General features: G+C 49.1%; 1 protein-coding gene across 1 annotated transcript in view; it reads right to left on the bottom strand.

Moving 5' to 3' along the window:
- LOC121556232 (GDNF family receptor alpha-4-like) overlaps positions 1 to 12,596 on the bottom strand; it is a 69,458-nt gene extending 56,862 nt beyond the window's left edge. Inside the window, exons 1-4 of the mRNA XM_045207417.1 lie at positions 12,116 to 12,596; positions 8,257 to 8,520; positions 6,073 to 6,354; positions 4,406 to 4,492 (exon numbers count right to left, since the gene is read on the bottom strand). Of these exons, the coding sequence (XP_045063352.1) occupies positions 4,406 to 4,492; positions 6,073 to 6,354; positions 8,257 to 8,520; positions 12,116 to 12,596 (1,114 nt within the window). The remainder of the gene's footprint in view (positions 1 to 4,405; positions 4,493 to 6,072; positions 6,355 to 8,256; positions 8,521 to 12,115) is intronic.
- Between the last annotated feature and the right edge of the window lie 3,388 nt (positions 12,597 to 15,984).

The raw sequence follows: 15,984 nt of genomic DNA, 5'->3' as shown, positions 1-15,984 counted from the left end.
CCCCCTCTAAAACCCAGATACAGGTTGTTTTAATAGACAGCCCCCCTCTAAAACCCAGATACATGTTGTTTTAATAGACAGCCCCCCTCTAAAACCCAGATACAGGTTGTTTTAATAGACAGCCCCCCCCTCTAAAACCCAGATACAGGTTGTTTTAATAGACAGCCCCCCTCTAAAACCCAGATACATGTTGTTTTAATAGACAGCCCCCCTCTAAAACCCAGATACAGGTTGTTTTAATAGACAGCCCCCCCTCTAAAACCCAGATACAGGTTGTTTTAATAGACAGCCCCCTCTAAAACCCAGATACAGGTTGTTTTAATAGACAGCCCCCCTCTAAAACCCAGATACAGGTTGTTTTAATAGACAGCCCCCCCCTCTAAAACCCAGATACATGTTGTTTTAATAGACAGACCCCCCCTCTAAAACCCAGATACAGGTTGTTTTAATAGACAGCCCCCTCTAAAACCCAGATACAGGTTGTTTTAATAGACAGCCCCCTCTAAAACCCAGATACAGGTTGTTTTAATAGACAGCCCCCCTCTAAAACCCAGATACAGGTTGTTTTAATAGACAGCCCCCCTCTAAAACCCAGATACAGGTTGTTTTAATAGACAGCCCCCCTCTAAAACCCAGATACAGGTTGTTTTAATAGACAGCCCCCCCTCTAAAACCCAGATACAGGTTGTTTTAATAGACAGCCCCCCTCTAAAACCCAGATACAGGTTGTTTTAATAGACAGCCCCCCTCTAAAACCCAGATACATGTTGTTTTAATAGACAGCCCCCTCTAAAACCCAGATACATGTTGTTTTAATAGACAGCCCCCCCCTCTAAAACCCAGATACATGTTGTTTTAATAGACAGCCCCCCCTCTAAAACCCAGATACAGGTTGTTTTAATAGACAGCCCCCCCCTCTAAAACCCAGATACAGGTTGTTTTAATAGACAGCCCCCCTCTAAAACCCAGATACATGTTGTTTTAATAGACAGCCCCCCCTCTAAAACCCAGATACAGGTTGTTTTAATAGACAGCCCCCCCTCTAAAACCCAGATACAGGTTGTTTTAATAGACAGCCCCCCCTCTAAAACCCAGATACAGGTTGTTTTAATAGACAGCCCCCCTCTAAAACCCAGATACAGGTTGTTTTAATAGACAGCCCCCCTCTAAAACCCAGATACAGGTTGTTTTAATAGACAGCCCCCCTCTAAAACCCAGATACAGGTTGTTTTAATAGACAGCCCCCCTCTAAAACCCAGATACAGGTTGTTTTAATAGACAGCCCCCCTCTAAAACCCAGATACAGGTTGTTTTAATAGACAGCCCCCCTCTAAAACCCAGATACAGGTTGTTTTAATAGACAGCCCCCCTCTAAAACCCAGATACAGGTTGTTTTAATAGACAGCCCCCCCTCTAAAACCCAGATACAGGTTGTTTTAATAGACAGCCCCCCTCTAAAACCCAGATACAGGTTGTTTTAATAGACAGCCCCCCCTCTAAAACCCAGATACAGGTTGTTTTAATAGACAGCCCCCTCTAAAACCCAGATACAGGTTGTTTTAATAGACAGCCCCCCTCTAAAACCCAGATACAGGTTGTTTTAATAGACAGCCCCCCTCTAAAACCCAGATACAGGTTGTTTTAATAGACAGCCCCCTCTAAAACCCAGATACAGGTTGTTTTAATAGACAGCCCCCCCCTCTAAAACCCAGATACATGTTGTTTTAATAGACAGACCCCCCCTCTAAAACCCAGATACAGGTTGTTTTAATAGACAGCCCCCCCTCTAAAACCCAGATACAGGTTGTTTTAATAGACAGCCCCCCCTCTAAAACCCAGATACATGTTGTTTTAATAGACAGCCCCCTCTAAAACCCAGATACAGGTTGTTTTAATAGACAGCCCCCCCTCTAAAACCCAGATACATGTTGTTTTAATAGACAGCCCCCCCTCTAAAACCCAGATACATGTTGTTTTAATAGACAGCCCCCCCCCCTCTAAAACCCAGATACAGGTTGTTTTAATAGACAGCCCCCCTCTAAAACCCAGATACAGGTTGTTTTTAATAGACAGCCCCCCTCTAAAACCCAGATACATGTTGTTTTAATAGACAGCCCCCTCACCCAGATACAGGTTGTTTTAATAGACAGCCCCCCCTCTAAAACCCAGATACAGGTTGTTTTAATAGACAGCCCCCCTCTAAAACCCAGATACAGGTTGTTTTAATAGACAGCCCCCCCTCTAAAAACCCAGATACAGGTTGTTTTAATAGACAGCCCCCCTCTAAAAACCCAGATACAGGTTGTTTTAATAGACAGCCCCCCTCTAAAACCCAGATACAGGTTGTTTTAATAGACAGCCCCCCTCTAAAACCCAGATACAGGTTGTTTTAATAGACAGCCCCCCATCTAAAACCCAGATACAGGTTGTTTTAATAGACAGCCCCCCTCTAAAACCCAGATACAGTTGTTTTAATAGACAGCCCCCCTCTAAAACCCAGATACATGTTGTTTTAATAGACAGCCCCCCCTCTAAAACCCAGATACAGGTTGTTTTAATAGACAGCCCCCCCTCTAAAACCCAGATACAGGTTGTTTTAATAGACAGCCCCCTCTAAAACCCAGATACAGGTTGTTTTAATAGACAGCCCCCCTCTAAAACCCAGATACAGGTTGTTTTAATAGACAGCCCCCCTCTAAAACCCAGATACAGGTTGTTTTAATAGACAGCCCCCCCTCTAAAACCCAGATACAGGTTGTTTTAATAGACAGCCCCCCTCTAAAACCCAGATACAGGTTGTTTTAATAGACAGCCCCCCCTCTAAAACCCAGATACAGGTTGTTTTAATAGACAGCCCCCCTCTAAAACCCAGATACAGGTTGTTTTAATAGACAGCCCCCCTCTAAAACCCAGATACAGGTTGTTTTAATAGACAGCCCCCCTCTAAAACCCAGATACAGGTTGTTTTAATAGACAGCCCCCCTCTAAAACCCAGATACAGGTTGTTTTAATAGACAGCCCCCTCTAAAACCCAGATACAGGTTGTTTTAATAGACAGCCCCCCTCTAAAACCCAGATACAGGTTGTTTTAATAGACAGCCCCCCTCTAAAACCCAGATACAGGTTGTTTTAATAGACAGCCCCCCTCTAAAACCCAGATACAGGTTGTTTTAATAGACAGCCCCCCTCTAAAAACCCAGATACAGGTTGTTTTAATAGACAGCCCCCTCTAAAACCCAGATACAGGTTGTTTTAATAGACAGCCCCCCTCTAAAACCCAGATACAGGTTGTTTTAATAGACAGCCCCCCTCTAAAACCCAGATACAGGTTGTTTTAATAGACAGCCCCCTCTAAAACCCAGATACAGGTTGTTTTAATAGACAGCCCCCCTCTAAAACCCAGATACAGGTTGTTTTAATAGACAGCCCCCTCTAAAACCCAGATACAGGTTGTTTTAATAGACAGCCCCCTCTAAAACCCAGATACAGGTTGTTTTAATAGACAGCCCCCCTCTAAAACCCAGATACAGGTTGTTTTAATAGACAGCCCCCCTCTAAAACCCAGATACAGGTTGTTTTAATAGACAGCCCCCCTCTAAAACCCAGATACAGGTTGTTTTAATAGACAGCCCCCCTCTAAAACCCAGATACAGGTTGTTTTAATAGACAGCCCCCTCTAAAACCCAGATACAGGTTGTTTTAATAGACAGCCCCCTCTAAAACCCAGATACAGGTTGTTTTAATAGACAGCCCCCACCCTCTAAAACCCAGATACAGGTTGTTTTAATAGACAGCCCCCCCTCTAAAACCCAGATACAGGTTGTTTTAATAGACAGCCCCCCCTCTAAAACCCAGATACAGGTTGTTTTAATAGACAGCCCCCCCTCTAAAACCCAGATACAGGTTGTTTTAATAGACAGCCCCCCTAAAACCCAGATACAGGTTGTTTTAATAGACAGCCCCCCTCTAAAACCCAGATACATGTTGTTTTAATAGACAGCCCCCCCTCTAAAACCCAGATACAGGTTGTTTTAATAGACAGCCCCCCTCTAAAACCCAGATACAGGTTGTTTTAATAGACAGCCCCCCTCTAAAACCCAGATACATGTTGTTTTAATAGACAGCCCCCCTCTAAAACCCAGATACAGGTTGTTTTAATAGACAGCCCCCTCTAAAACCCAGATACAGATTGTTTTAATAGACAGCCCCCCTCTAAAACCCAGATACAGGTTGTTTTAATAGACAGCCCCCCTCTAAAACCCAGATACAGGTTGTTTTAATAGACAGCCCCCCTCTAAAACCCAGATACAGGTTGTTTTAATAGACAGCCCCCCCTCTAAAACCCAGATACATGTTGTTTTAATAGACAGCCCCCCCTCTAGGGGGCAGGTATCTCAGGGTAGACACTCACCTGCAGCCATGTAGGCCAGGTGTACGTAGTCGAAGCCCCTCTCCTCTGGTTCGTATGGGTAACTCTCCACCAGACTTTGCCCTGCAGACAGACACACGTGAACGTTTTCAGGAATCACCCAATAAATGTTTAGTAATTGAAGTAAAGTACCTTGCAAAAGTATTCATCCCCCTTGGCGTTTTCCCTATATTGTTGCATTACAACCTGTCATTTAAATTGATTTTTATTTGGATTTCATGTAATGGACATACACAAAATAGTCCAAATTGGTGAAGTGAAATGAAAAAAATAACTTGTTTCAAAAAATTCAAAAAAATAAATAACTGAAAAGTGGTGCGTGCATATGTATTCACCCCCTTCGCTATGAAGCCCCTAAATAAGATCTGGTGCAACCAATTACCTTCAGAAGTCACATAATTAGTTAAATAAAGTCCACCTGTGTGCAATCTAAGTATCACATGATCTCAGTATATTACACCTGTTCTGAAAGGCCCCAGAGTCTGCAACACCACTAAGCAAGGAGCACCACCAAGCAAGCGGCACCATGAAGACCAAGGAGCTCTCCAAACAGGTCAGGGACAAAGTTGTGGAGAAGTACAGATCAGGGTTGGGTTATAAAAAAATATCCAAAACTTTGAACATCCCACGGAGCACCATTATATCCATCATTTAAAAAAAATGGAAAGAATATGGCACCACAACAAACCTGTCAAGAGAGGGACGCCCACCAAAACTCATGGACCAGGCAAGGAGGGCATTAATCAGAGAGGCAACAAAGAGACCAAAGATGACCCTGTCTCTAACCCTAACCTCTCTCTGTCCCTCTCTCTATTCACTGTCCCTAACCTCTCTCTGTCCCTCTCTCTATTCACTGTCCCTAACCTCTCTCTGTCCCACTCTATCCACTGCCCCTAACCCTAACCTCTATATGTCCCTCTTCTAGCCTTCTAGCCCCCCCATCCTCACCATGCAGGACAGACTGGTACTATAGATTAGGGCTGGGTGTTATAGTCTCACCATGCAGGACAGACTGGTACTATAGATTAGGGCTGGGTGTTATAGTCTCACCATGCAGGACAGACTGGTGCTATAGATTAGGGCTGGGTGTTATAGTCTCACCATGCAGGACAGACTGGTACTATAGATTAGGGCTGGGTGTTATAGTCTCACCATGCAGGACAGACTGGTACTATAGATTAGGGCTGGGTGTTATAGTCTCACCATGCAGGACAGACTGGTGCTATAGATTAGGGCTGGGTGTTATAGTCTCACCATGCAGGACAGACTGGTACTATAGATTAGGGCTGGGTGTTATAGTCTCACCATGCAGGACAGACTGGTGCTATAGATTAGGGCTGGGTGTTATAGTCTCACCATGCAGGACAGACTGGTACTATAGATTAGGGCTGGGTGTTATAGTCTCACCATGCAGGACAGACTGGTACTATAGATTAGGGCTGGGTGTTATGGTCTCACCATGCAGGACAGACTGGTACTATAGATTAGGGTTAGGGTTACAGACTGGTACTATAGATTAGGGCTGGGTGTTATAGTCTCACCATGCAGGACAGACTGGTACTATAGATTAGGGCTGGGTGTTATAGTCTCACCATGCAGGACAGACTGGTGCTATAGATTAGGGCTGGGTGTTATAGTCTCACCATGCAGGACAGACTGGTGCAGGCTCCAATAGATACTGAGGCAGTTCTTCTCTCTCTTCATGCCTCGTTTACACTGGCAGCCGTGGAGCGGGGAGGAGAGCAGTGCCGTGACTGCATTCTCACACTGGTTCCTGGCCCCAGGTCCCAGCTTCACACTGCCGTCCCCCGCCACACACTGTCTCAGCGTCCGCAGACGAGGGCTGCACGCATCATCACTGGAGCAGGTGTCACCAGCCTGTAGACAGTCTCTGTCCCTCCCTGCAGACACAGAGAGGGGGAGCCCTGGGGAAAAGAGAAACAGTAGGGGTTAGAGGTCAGGGGTTAGGGTTAGAGGTCAGGGGTTAGGGTTAGAGGTCAGGGGTTAGGGTTAGAGGTCAGAGGTCAGGGGTTAGGGTTAGAGGTCAGGGGTTAGGGTTAGAGGTCAGGGGTTAGAGGTCAGAGGTCAGGGGTTATGATTAGAGGTCAGGGGTTATGATTAGAGGTCAGGGGTTAGGGTTAGAGGTCAGGGGTTAGGGTTAGAGGTCAGGGGTTATGATTAGAGGTCAGGGGTTATGATTAGAGGTCAGGGGTTAGGGTTAGAGGTCAGGGGTTAGGGTTAGAGGTCAGGGGTTAGGGTTAGAGGTCAGGGGTTATGATTAGAGGTCAGGGGTTATGATTAGAGGTCAGGGGTTAGGGTTAGGGTCAGGGGTTAGGGTTAGGACTAGTTGATGATATGTCATCTTTTAGATTACAGTATAAGAGCAGGGGTCAGGAACAGGTCAGGAACAGGTCAGTATAAAAGCAGGGGTCAGGAACAGGTCAGTATTAAAGCAGGGGTCAGGAACAGGTCAGGAACAGGTCAGGAACAGGTCAGGAACAGGTCAGGAACAGGTCAGTGTAACAGTAGGGGTCAGGAACAGGTCAGGAACAGGTCAGTGTAACAGCAGGGGTCAGGAACAGGTCAGGAACAGGTCAGGAACAGGTCAGTATTAAAGCAGGGGTCAGGAACAGGTCAGGAACAGGTCAGGAACAGGTCAGTGTAACAGCAGGGGTCAGGAACAGGTCAGTTAAACACAGAGCAGAGCAGAGTAAAACACCCCTTACACAGAGCACAGACAGACAGTTCAAAGAAACACAGTTAAAATAAATTATGAGAAATAATTTGCCTTGTCAATCACATTAGTTCCACCCTTCAGTGCTCTCTCTCTGTTTATCTAGCGGAGGTGAATAATCGTCCTGCATGTCTCTGACAGACAGACAGTCTGTAGATAGTGGTGAATGTCCAACAACCAGTTGTGTATATGTTTGTTTCCAGTAGTACTCTGTATAGACAGCTCTATGATGGCCATGTTTACTTCATTGCTTCCCACAGTTGTGTCAAGTTGGCTGGATGTCCTTTAGGTGGTGGACCATTCTTGATACACGGGAAACTGTTGAACATGAAAAACCCAGCAGCGTTACAGTTCTTGACACCAACCAGTGCACCTGGCACCTACTACCATACCCCGTTCAAAGGCACTTACATTTTATGTCTTGCCCATTCAGCCTCTTTATTGGCACACACACACACAATCCTTCTCAATTGTCTCCTCCACACTGATTAAAGTGGATTTAACAAGTGACATAATTAATAAATCAGTCTCGATGGACAATCAAGCTGGAACAACATGGTTGTGGACGGAATTGCAGACTCTCCACCTGAGACCTGGACGGAGTCTGAGGACAAAGTGAGGGAAATGATCTCTGAGAAATTGAAGATGGACCACAGGAAGGTTCAGGTGGAGTGCGCCCACAGGACTGGAAAACCCACCGGCCCAGGTGACAGGCCCAGGCCGATAGTGGTTCAAGGACAAGGTAGCTGTTCTGGAAAGAGCTAAGAACTTGAGAGGAACGTATATCTTCCTCAACGAGGACTATCCTGAAGCTGTGCACCAGAAGAGGAAATAACTTATTCCAGAAAGCTGCCAGAGCGCGTGGGGACATTGCTTACATCCGCTATGACAGGCTCATTGTCCACCCTCCCTGCCAGAAGCCTGGAAGGGATGAGAGAGCCAAGCCGTCGGGAGTCCAGTAGAGATCTGACGGCATAGGCCGGGCCCCCCTCGATGTCCAGGGGGGATGGAGGGGTGTCGTGGGGGACAGTATCAGCCAGGGGACCAGGAACCACCGGCATGAGAAGGGAGACATGAAAAGAAGGTGAGATACGGTAGTCAATGGGAAGCTGTAAACTATACGTCACCTCGTTGACCCTCCGGAGAACCTTGAACGGTCCCATAAACCGGGGGCTCAGCTTCTGGCAGGGCAGGCGGAGTGGGAGGTTCGTGGTAGAAAGCCAGACACGATCCCCAGGGTGGTACACAGGGGTCTCTGCCTGCTCCTTTTGACGGTGGGCGGCGCGATGGAGTCTCACGTGAGCATCGCTCCACACTTCTTCTGCGCGCCTGAACCATTCATCAATCGCAGGACCCCCTGGAAGGGGGTCAACCCAGTGGAGGAGCGAGTTCTGGGTGTACTCCGCCCATGGAAGGAATCGAACCCACTACCCCTGCCGGTCCTGGCAGTGACTCCTCAGGAACCTCCCCAGCTCCTGGTTCATCCTCTCCACCTGCCCGTTGGACTGAGGCCTATACCCGGAAGTGAGGCTGACCGTGACCCCGAGCTTCTCCATAAAGGCTCTCCATACCCGTGATGTGAATTGGGGGCCACGGTCAGAGCCCCGGAAGGCCATAATGCCGGAAGACCTGCTGGACCAGTGCCTCAACGACCTGGAGAGCAGTAGGGAGACCAGATTAAACGACAGGATTTTGAAAATCTATCCACAACCACCAAAATGGTGGTGAAACCGTCAGAGGAGTGACGTCCTGTGCCAAGGTGGGCCACCAGTACTTCTCAAAGATGGATTGGGTAGTGTGAGTAATACCTGGATGTGTGTGCCCAGGTCAGCAGCCGATCCCTTATCCCCATGGGAACGTAGATGCGCTCGGGAGGACAGTTAGTGGGTGCGGGCTCCCTCTCCAGAGCCTGGCGAATGTCCACATCTACGTCCCAGACCACAGGAGCTACGACTCGGGAGGATGGGATTATAGGTGCATTCTGAACAGGACCCTCTCCCGAATCGTAAAGGCGGGACAGAGCATCGGCCTTGGTGTTCTTTTAACCTGGGGCGATAGGTCAGCGTGAAGTCGAACCTTGTGAAGAAAAGGGTCGACCTTGCTTGGTGCGGATTCAGCCTCCTCACTGTCCGTATGTACTCCAGGTTCCAATGGTCGGTGAGGACCAGTGTCTCCACTCCTGGTTTCACATCAGTTCAGAAGATTGACGAGTGACTGAAGAGACTGCCTGGGAGCTATCTGGGAGAGCTGGGCAGATCAGCTCAATCAGACCGCGCAACTGAGAGATGTCAATTCTGCCAATAAGAGGATTGCATGCATTAGTCTCACGTGGAATTCTTGTCTCCACATTTGCGTCGAACATTTTTTTTCTCTCCAGGGCATCTCGTCTCGTTATCGTCATAATTTTACTCAGGAAAAATTGTTTGTTGACAACTATTTTCCGTCATAGTTATTGTTGAATGTTAATGAACACTGCTGTGGATCAATGAAAAAAATTATTATGAAATTAACATAGTATTACATATTACTTACCTATTAGAATTGTTGACTTTCCTGCCAACAAAACATAGTGTTTTAACTCGTCCCAATATTTCAATAAATAGGAACCCAAATAAAATAACATTTAATAATAATATTTAATTTGTATTTTCCAAATTAAAAGCTAAACTAAAAACTGAGTACTGAGTGTATGTACAGTCGTGGTCAAAAGTTGAGAATGACACAAGTATTGGCCTTCACAAAGTTTGCTGCTTCAGTGTTTTTAGATATTTTTGTCAGATGTTTTACTATGGTATACTGAAGTATAATTACAAGCATTCCATAAGTGTCAAAGGTTTTTATTGACAATTACATTAAGTTTATGCAAAGAGTCAATATTTGCAGTGTTGACCCTTCTTTTCCAAGACCTCTGCAATCCGCCCTGGCATGCTGTCAATTAACTTCTGGGCCACATCCTGACTGATGGCAGCCCATTCTTGCATAATCAATGCTTGGAGTTTGTCAGAATTTGTGGGGTTTTGTTTGTCCACCCGCCTCTTGAGGATTGACCACAAGTTCTCAATGGGATTAAGGTCTGGGGAGTTTCCTGGCCATGGACCCAAAATGTCGATGTTTTGTTCCCCGAGCCACTTAGTTATCACTTTTGCCTTATGGCAAGGTGCTCCACCATGCTGGAAAAGGCATTGTTTGTCACCAAGAAGTTGGTCTCGGAGGATGTGTTTGTACCATTCTTTATTCATGGCTGTGTTCTTAGGCAAAATTGTGAGTGAGCCCACTCCCTTGGCTGAGAAGCAACCCCACACATGAATGGTCTCAGGATGCTTTACTGTTGGCATGACACAGGACTGATGGTAGCGCTCACCTTGTCTTCTCCGGACAAGCTTTTTTCCGGATGCCCCAAACAATCGGAAAGGGGATTCATCAGAGAAAATGACTTTACCCCAGTCCTCAGCAGTCCAATCCCTGTACCTTTTGCAGAATATCAGTCTGTCCCTGATGTTTTTCCTGGAGAGAAGTGGCTTGCTTCCTCGCTGCCCTTCTTGACACCAGGCCATCCTCCAAAAGTCTTCACCTCACTGTGCGTGCAGATGCAATCACACCTGCCTGCTGCCATTCCTGAGCAAGCTCTGCACTGGTGGTGCCCCGATCCCGCAGCTGAATCAACTTTAGGAGACGGTCCTGTCGCTTGCTGGACGCCCTGAAGCCTTCTTCACAACAATTGAACCTCTCTCCTTGAAGTTCTTGATGATCTGATAAATGGTTGATTTAGGTGCTATCTTACTAGCAGCAATATCCTTGCCTGTGAAGCCCTTTTTGTGCAAAGCAATGATGACGGCACGTGTTTCCTTGCATGTAACCATGGTTAACAGAGGAAGAACAATGATTTCAAGCACCACCTTCCTTTTAAAGCTTCCAGTCTGTTATTCTAACTCAATCAGCATGACAGAGTGATCTCCAGCCTTGTCCTCGTCAACACTCTCACCTGTGTTAACGAGAGAATCACTGACATGATGTCAGCTGGTCCTTTTGTGGCAGGGCTGAAATGCAGTGGAAATGTTTTTGGGGGACTTTGCAATTAATTGCAATTCATCTGAACACTCTTCATGACATTCTGGAGTATATGCAAATTGCCATCATAAAAACTGAGGCAGCAGACTTTGTGAAAATTAATATTTGTGTCATTCTCAAAACTTTTGACCACGACTGAAGAGTAAGAGGTTCTGTGAGAGGATGGAGATGGAGTTCACATTAATGTGAAAAGACAAGTGTTCTGGTGTTCTGTTCCTCTGTCAACTACCTTACCCCCAGTCCAATACAGTGATACAGCATGACCCAACTGGTTATGGCTGTGGATTTGCGAATCCCAATAACGTAATACGTGACGTGTGAAGTGTATTTCTATACTACCACAGTCTTTTCCTTCACAATACAACACAGAGCTGTCCTAAAGGATTTCTCCATCATGATGTTGTTCTGAGCCTTGTCTCTCTGTCTCTGTGGAGAATCACTAAGCTCTGGCATAAACAACACCTTCTGTCAAAAACATTTCAGTATACTCCCTCTCTCTCCCCCTCCCTCCCTCTGGTGCACGCCACATGACCTCAGGAGAGTTTAGGGGAGTCATTCTCTCTCTCTCTCTCTCTCTCTCCCTCTCTCTCTCTCTCTCTCTTCCTCTCTCTCTCTCTCTCTCTTCCTCTCTCTCTCTCTCCCTCTCTCTCTCTCTCTCTCTTCCTCTCTCTCTCTCTCTTCCTCTCTCTCTCTCCCTCTCTCCTCTCTCTCTCTCTCTCTCTCTCTCTCTCTCTCTCTTCCCGTGTCCACACATAAACAGACACACAAACAAACCCTACACCCCCCGATCCAGAGGAGCAATAGCCCAGAACATAGCCTCTGCTGTCCTGACTCCTCCCGACTCCCCCCTGATTCCCCATTGACTTCCCCCATTGACTTCCCACCCGACTCCCCCGACTCCCCTGACTCCCCCTGACTCCTCCCTGACTCCCCCGACTCCTCCCGACTCCCCCCGACTCCTCCAGACTCCCCCGACTCCTCCCGACTCCCCCTGACTCCTCCTGTCTCCCCGACTCCCCGACTCCCCTGACTCCCCCTGACTCCCCCGACTCCCCCGACCCTCCCGACTCCCCCCTGACTCCTCCTGACTCCCCCCTGACTCCTCCTGACTCCCTCCTGACTCCCCCTGACTCCTCCTGACTCCCCCCGACCTCCCGACTCCTCCTGTCTCCCCGACTCCCCCTGACTCCCCCTGACTCCTCCTGACTCCCCCCGACTCCTCCCTGACTCCTCCCGACTCCCCGACTCCCCCACTCCCCCCGACTCCTCCTGACTCTCCCCTGACTCCTCCTGACTCCCCCCTGACTCCTCCCTGACTCCCCTGTCTCCCCCGACTCCCCCCTGACTCCCCCCTGACTCCCCCATGACTCCCCATTGACTCCCCTCTTTTATAGAGATGTATTAGGCAGAGCCCGGCAGCAGAGAGACAGATAGAGCCTATTGAATCCCAAATGGCACCCTAGTCCCTATATAGTACACTACTGTTGACCAGGGCCCATAGGGCTCTATATAGGGTATAGGGTGCCAATTGGGACGCATCCCCAGATAGAGGCTAAAGTCAGCCAGGCAGCAGCAGCCTAGCGTTTCACCTGTGTGACATCTCTCCTCCTCCCCAGAGCAGCTAACCTGCAGGGCAGGCAGGTGGAGAGTAGCTCAGATTGGAGAATAGGGTGGAGAGTAGCTCAGATAGGAGGGAGGGAGGGTGGAGAATAGCTCAGATAGGAGGGAGGGAGGAGAATAGCTCAGATAGGAGGGAGGGTGGAGAATAGCTCAGATAGGAGGGAGGGTGGAGAATATCTCAGATAGGAGGGAGGGTGGAGAATAGCTCAGATAGGAGGGAGGGAGGGTGGAGAATAGCTCAGATAGGAGGGAGGGTGGAGAATAGCTCAGATAGGAGGGAGGGAGGGTGGAGAATAGCTCAGATAGGAGGGAGGGAGGGTGGAGAATAGCTCAGATAGGAGGGAGGGTGGAGAATAGCTCAGATAGGAGGGAGGGTGGAGAATAGCTCCGATAGGAGGGAGGGTGGAGAATAGCTCAGATAGGAGGGAGGGAGGGTGGAGAGTAGCTCAGATAGGAGGGAGGGTGGAGAATAGAAAGATAGGAGGGAGGGAGGGTGGAGAATAGCTCAGATAGGAGGGAGGGAGGGTGGAGAATAGCTCAGATAGGAGGGAGGGAGGGTGGAGAATAGCTCAGATAGGAGGGAGGGAGGGTGGAGAATAGCTCAGATAGGAGGGAGGGAGGGTGGAGAGTAGCTCAGATAGGAGGGAGGGAGGGTGGAGAATAGCTCAGATAGGAGGGAGGGTGGAGAATAGCTCAGATAGGAGGGAGGGTGGAGAATATCTCAGATAGGAGGGAGGGAGGAGAATAGCTCAGATAGGAGGGAGGGAGGGTGGAGAATAACTCAGATAGGAGGGAGGGTGGAGAATAGCTCAGATAGGAGGGAGGGAGGGTGGAGAATAGCTCAGATAGGAGGAGGGTGGAGAATAGCTCAGATAGGAGGAGGGAGGGTGGAGAATAGCTCAGATAGGAGGGAGGGAGGGTGGAGAATAGCTCAGATAGGAGGGAGGAGGGTGGAGTAGCTCAGATAGGAGGAGGAGGGTGAGAATAGCTCAGATAGGAGGGAGGGAGGGTGGAGAATAGCTCAGATAGGAGGGAGGGTGGAGAATAGCTCAGATAGGAGGGAGGGTGGAGAATAGCTCAGATAGGAGGGAGGGTGGAGAATAGCTCAGATAGGAGGGAGGGTGGAGAGTAGCTCAGATAGGAGGGAGGAGGGTGGAGAATAGCTCAGATAGGAGGGAGGGTGAGAGTAGCTCAGATAGGAGGGAGGTGGAGAATAGCTCAGATAGGAGGGAGGGAGGGTGAGAAAAGCTCAGATAGGAGGAGGGAGGGTGGAGAATAGCTCAGATAGGAGGGAGGGAGGGTGGAGAATAGCTCAGATAGGAGGGAGGGGTGGAGAATAGCTCAGATAGGAGGGAGGGAGGTGAGAATAGCTCAGATAGGAGGGAGGGATAGGGAGGGTGGAGAAATAGCTCAGATAGGAGAGGAGGGTGGAGAGTAGCTCAGATAGGAGGAGGAGGGTGGAGAATAGCTCAGATAGGAGGAGGGTGGAGAGTAGCTCAGATAGGAGGGAGGGAGGGTGGAGAGTAGCTCAGATAGGAGGGAGGGAGGGTGGAGAGTAGCTCAGATAGGAGGGAGGGTGGAGAGTAGCTCAGATAGGAGGGAGGGTGGAGAATAGCTCAGATAGGAGGGAGGGAGGGTGGAGAATAGCTCAGATAGGAGGGAGGGTGGAGAATAGCTCAGATAGGAGGGAGGGTGGAGAATAGCTCAGATAGGAGGGAGGAGGGTGGAGAGTAGCTCAGATAGGAGGGGAGGGTGGAGAATAGCTCAGATAGGAGGGAGGGTGAATAAGCTCAGATAGGAGGGAGGAGGGTGGAGAATAGCTCAGATAGGAGGGAGGGTGGAGAGTAGCTCAGATAGGAGGGAGGGTGGAGAATAGCTCAGATAGGAGGGAGGGTGGAGAGTAGCTCAGATAGGAGGGAGGGAGGGTGGAGAGTAGCTCAGATAGGAGGGAGGGAGGGTGGAGAATAGCTCAGATAGGAGGGAGGGTGGAGAGTAGCTCAGATAGAGGGAGGGAGGGTGGAGAGTAGCTCAGATAGGAGGGAGGGTGGAGAATAGCTCAGATAGGAGGGAGGGAGGGTGGAGAATAGCTCAGATAGGAGGGAGGAGGTGGAGAATAGCTCAGATAGGAGGGAGGGTGGAGAGTAGCTCAGATAGGAGGGAGGGGGTGGAGAATAGCTCAGATAGGAGGGAGGGAGGTGAGAATAGCTCAGATAGGAGGAGGGAGGGTGGAGAATAGCTCAGATAGGAGGGAGGGAGGGTGGAGAATAGCTCAGATAGGAGGGAGGGAGGGTGGAGAATAGCTCAGATAGGAGGGAGGGAGGGTGGAGAGTAGCTCAGATAGGAGGGAGGGAGGGTGGAGAATAGCTCAGATAGGAGGGGGAGGGTGGAGAATAGCTCAGATAGGAGGGAGGGTGGAGAATAGCTCAGATAGGAGGGAGGGAGGGTGGAGAGTAGCTCAGATAGGAGGGAGGGAGGGTGGAGAGTAGCTCAGATAGGAGGGAGGGAGGGTGGAGAATAGCTCAGATAGGAGGGAGGGTGGAGAGTAGCTCAGATAGGAGGGAGGAGGGGGGAGAGTAGCTCAGATAGGAGGGAGGAGGGTGGAGAATAGCTCAGATAGGAGGGAGGGAGGGTGGAGAATAGCTCAGATAGGAGGGAGGGTGGAGAGTAGCTCAGATAGGAGGGAGGGTGGAGAATAGCTCAGATAGGAGGGAGGGAGTGAAGAATAGCTCAGATAGGAGGAGGGAGGGTGGAGAATAGCTCAGATAGAGGGAGGGAGGGTGGAGAATAGCTCAGATAGGAGGGAGGGTGGAGAATAGCTCAGATAGGAGGGAGGGAGGGTGGAGAGTAGCTCAGATAGGAGGGAGGGTGGAGAATAGCTCAGATAGGAGGGAGGGTGGAGAATAGCTCAGATAGGAGGGAGGGAGGGTGGAGAATAGCTCAGATAGGAGGGAGGGTGGAGAATAGCTCAGATAGGAGGGAGGGAGGGTGGAGAGTAGCTCAGATAGGAGGGAGGGTGGAGAATAGCTCAGATAGGAGGGAGGGAGGGTGGAGAGTAGCTCAGATAGGAGGGAGGAGGGTGGAGAATAGCTCAGATAGGAGGGAGGGGTGGAGAATAGCTCAGATAGGAGGGAGG

The sequence above is a fragment of the Coregonus clupeaformis genome, chromosome 25 (genome assembly GCF_020615455.1).
Source record: "Coregonus clupeaformis isolate EN_2021a chromosome 25, ASM2061545v1, whole genome shotgun sequence".
Classification (NCBI taxonomy): domain Eukaryota; kingdom Metazoa; phylum Chordata; class Actinopteri; order Salmoniformes; family Salmonidae; genus Coregonus; species Coregonus clupeaformis.
This window is presented reverse-complemented; position numbering and strand designations above follow the sequence as displayed.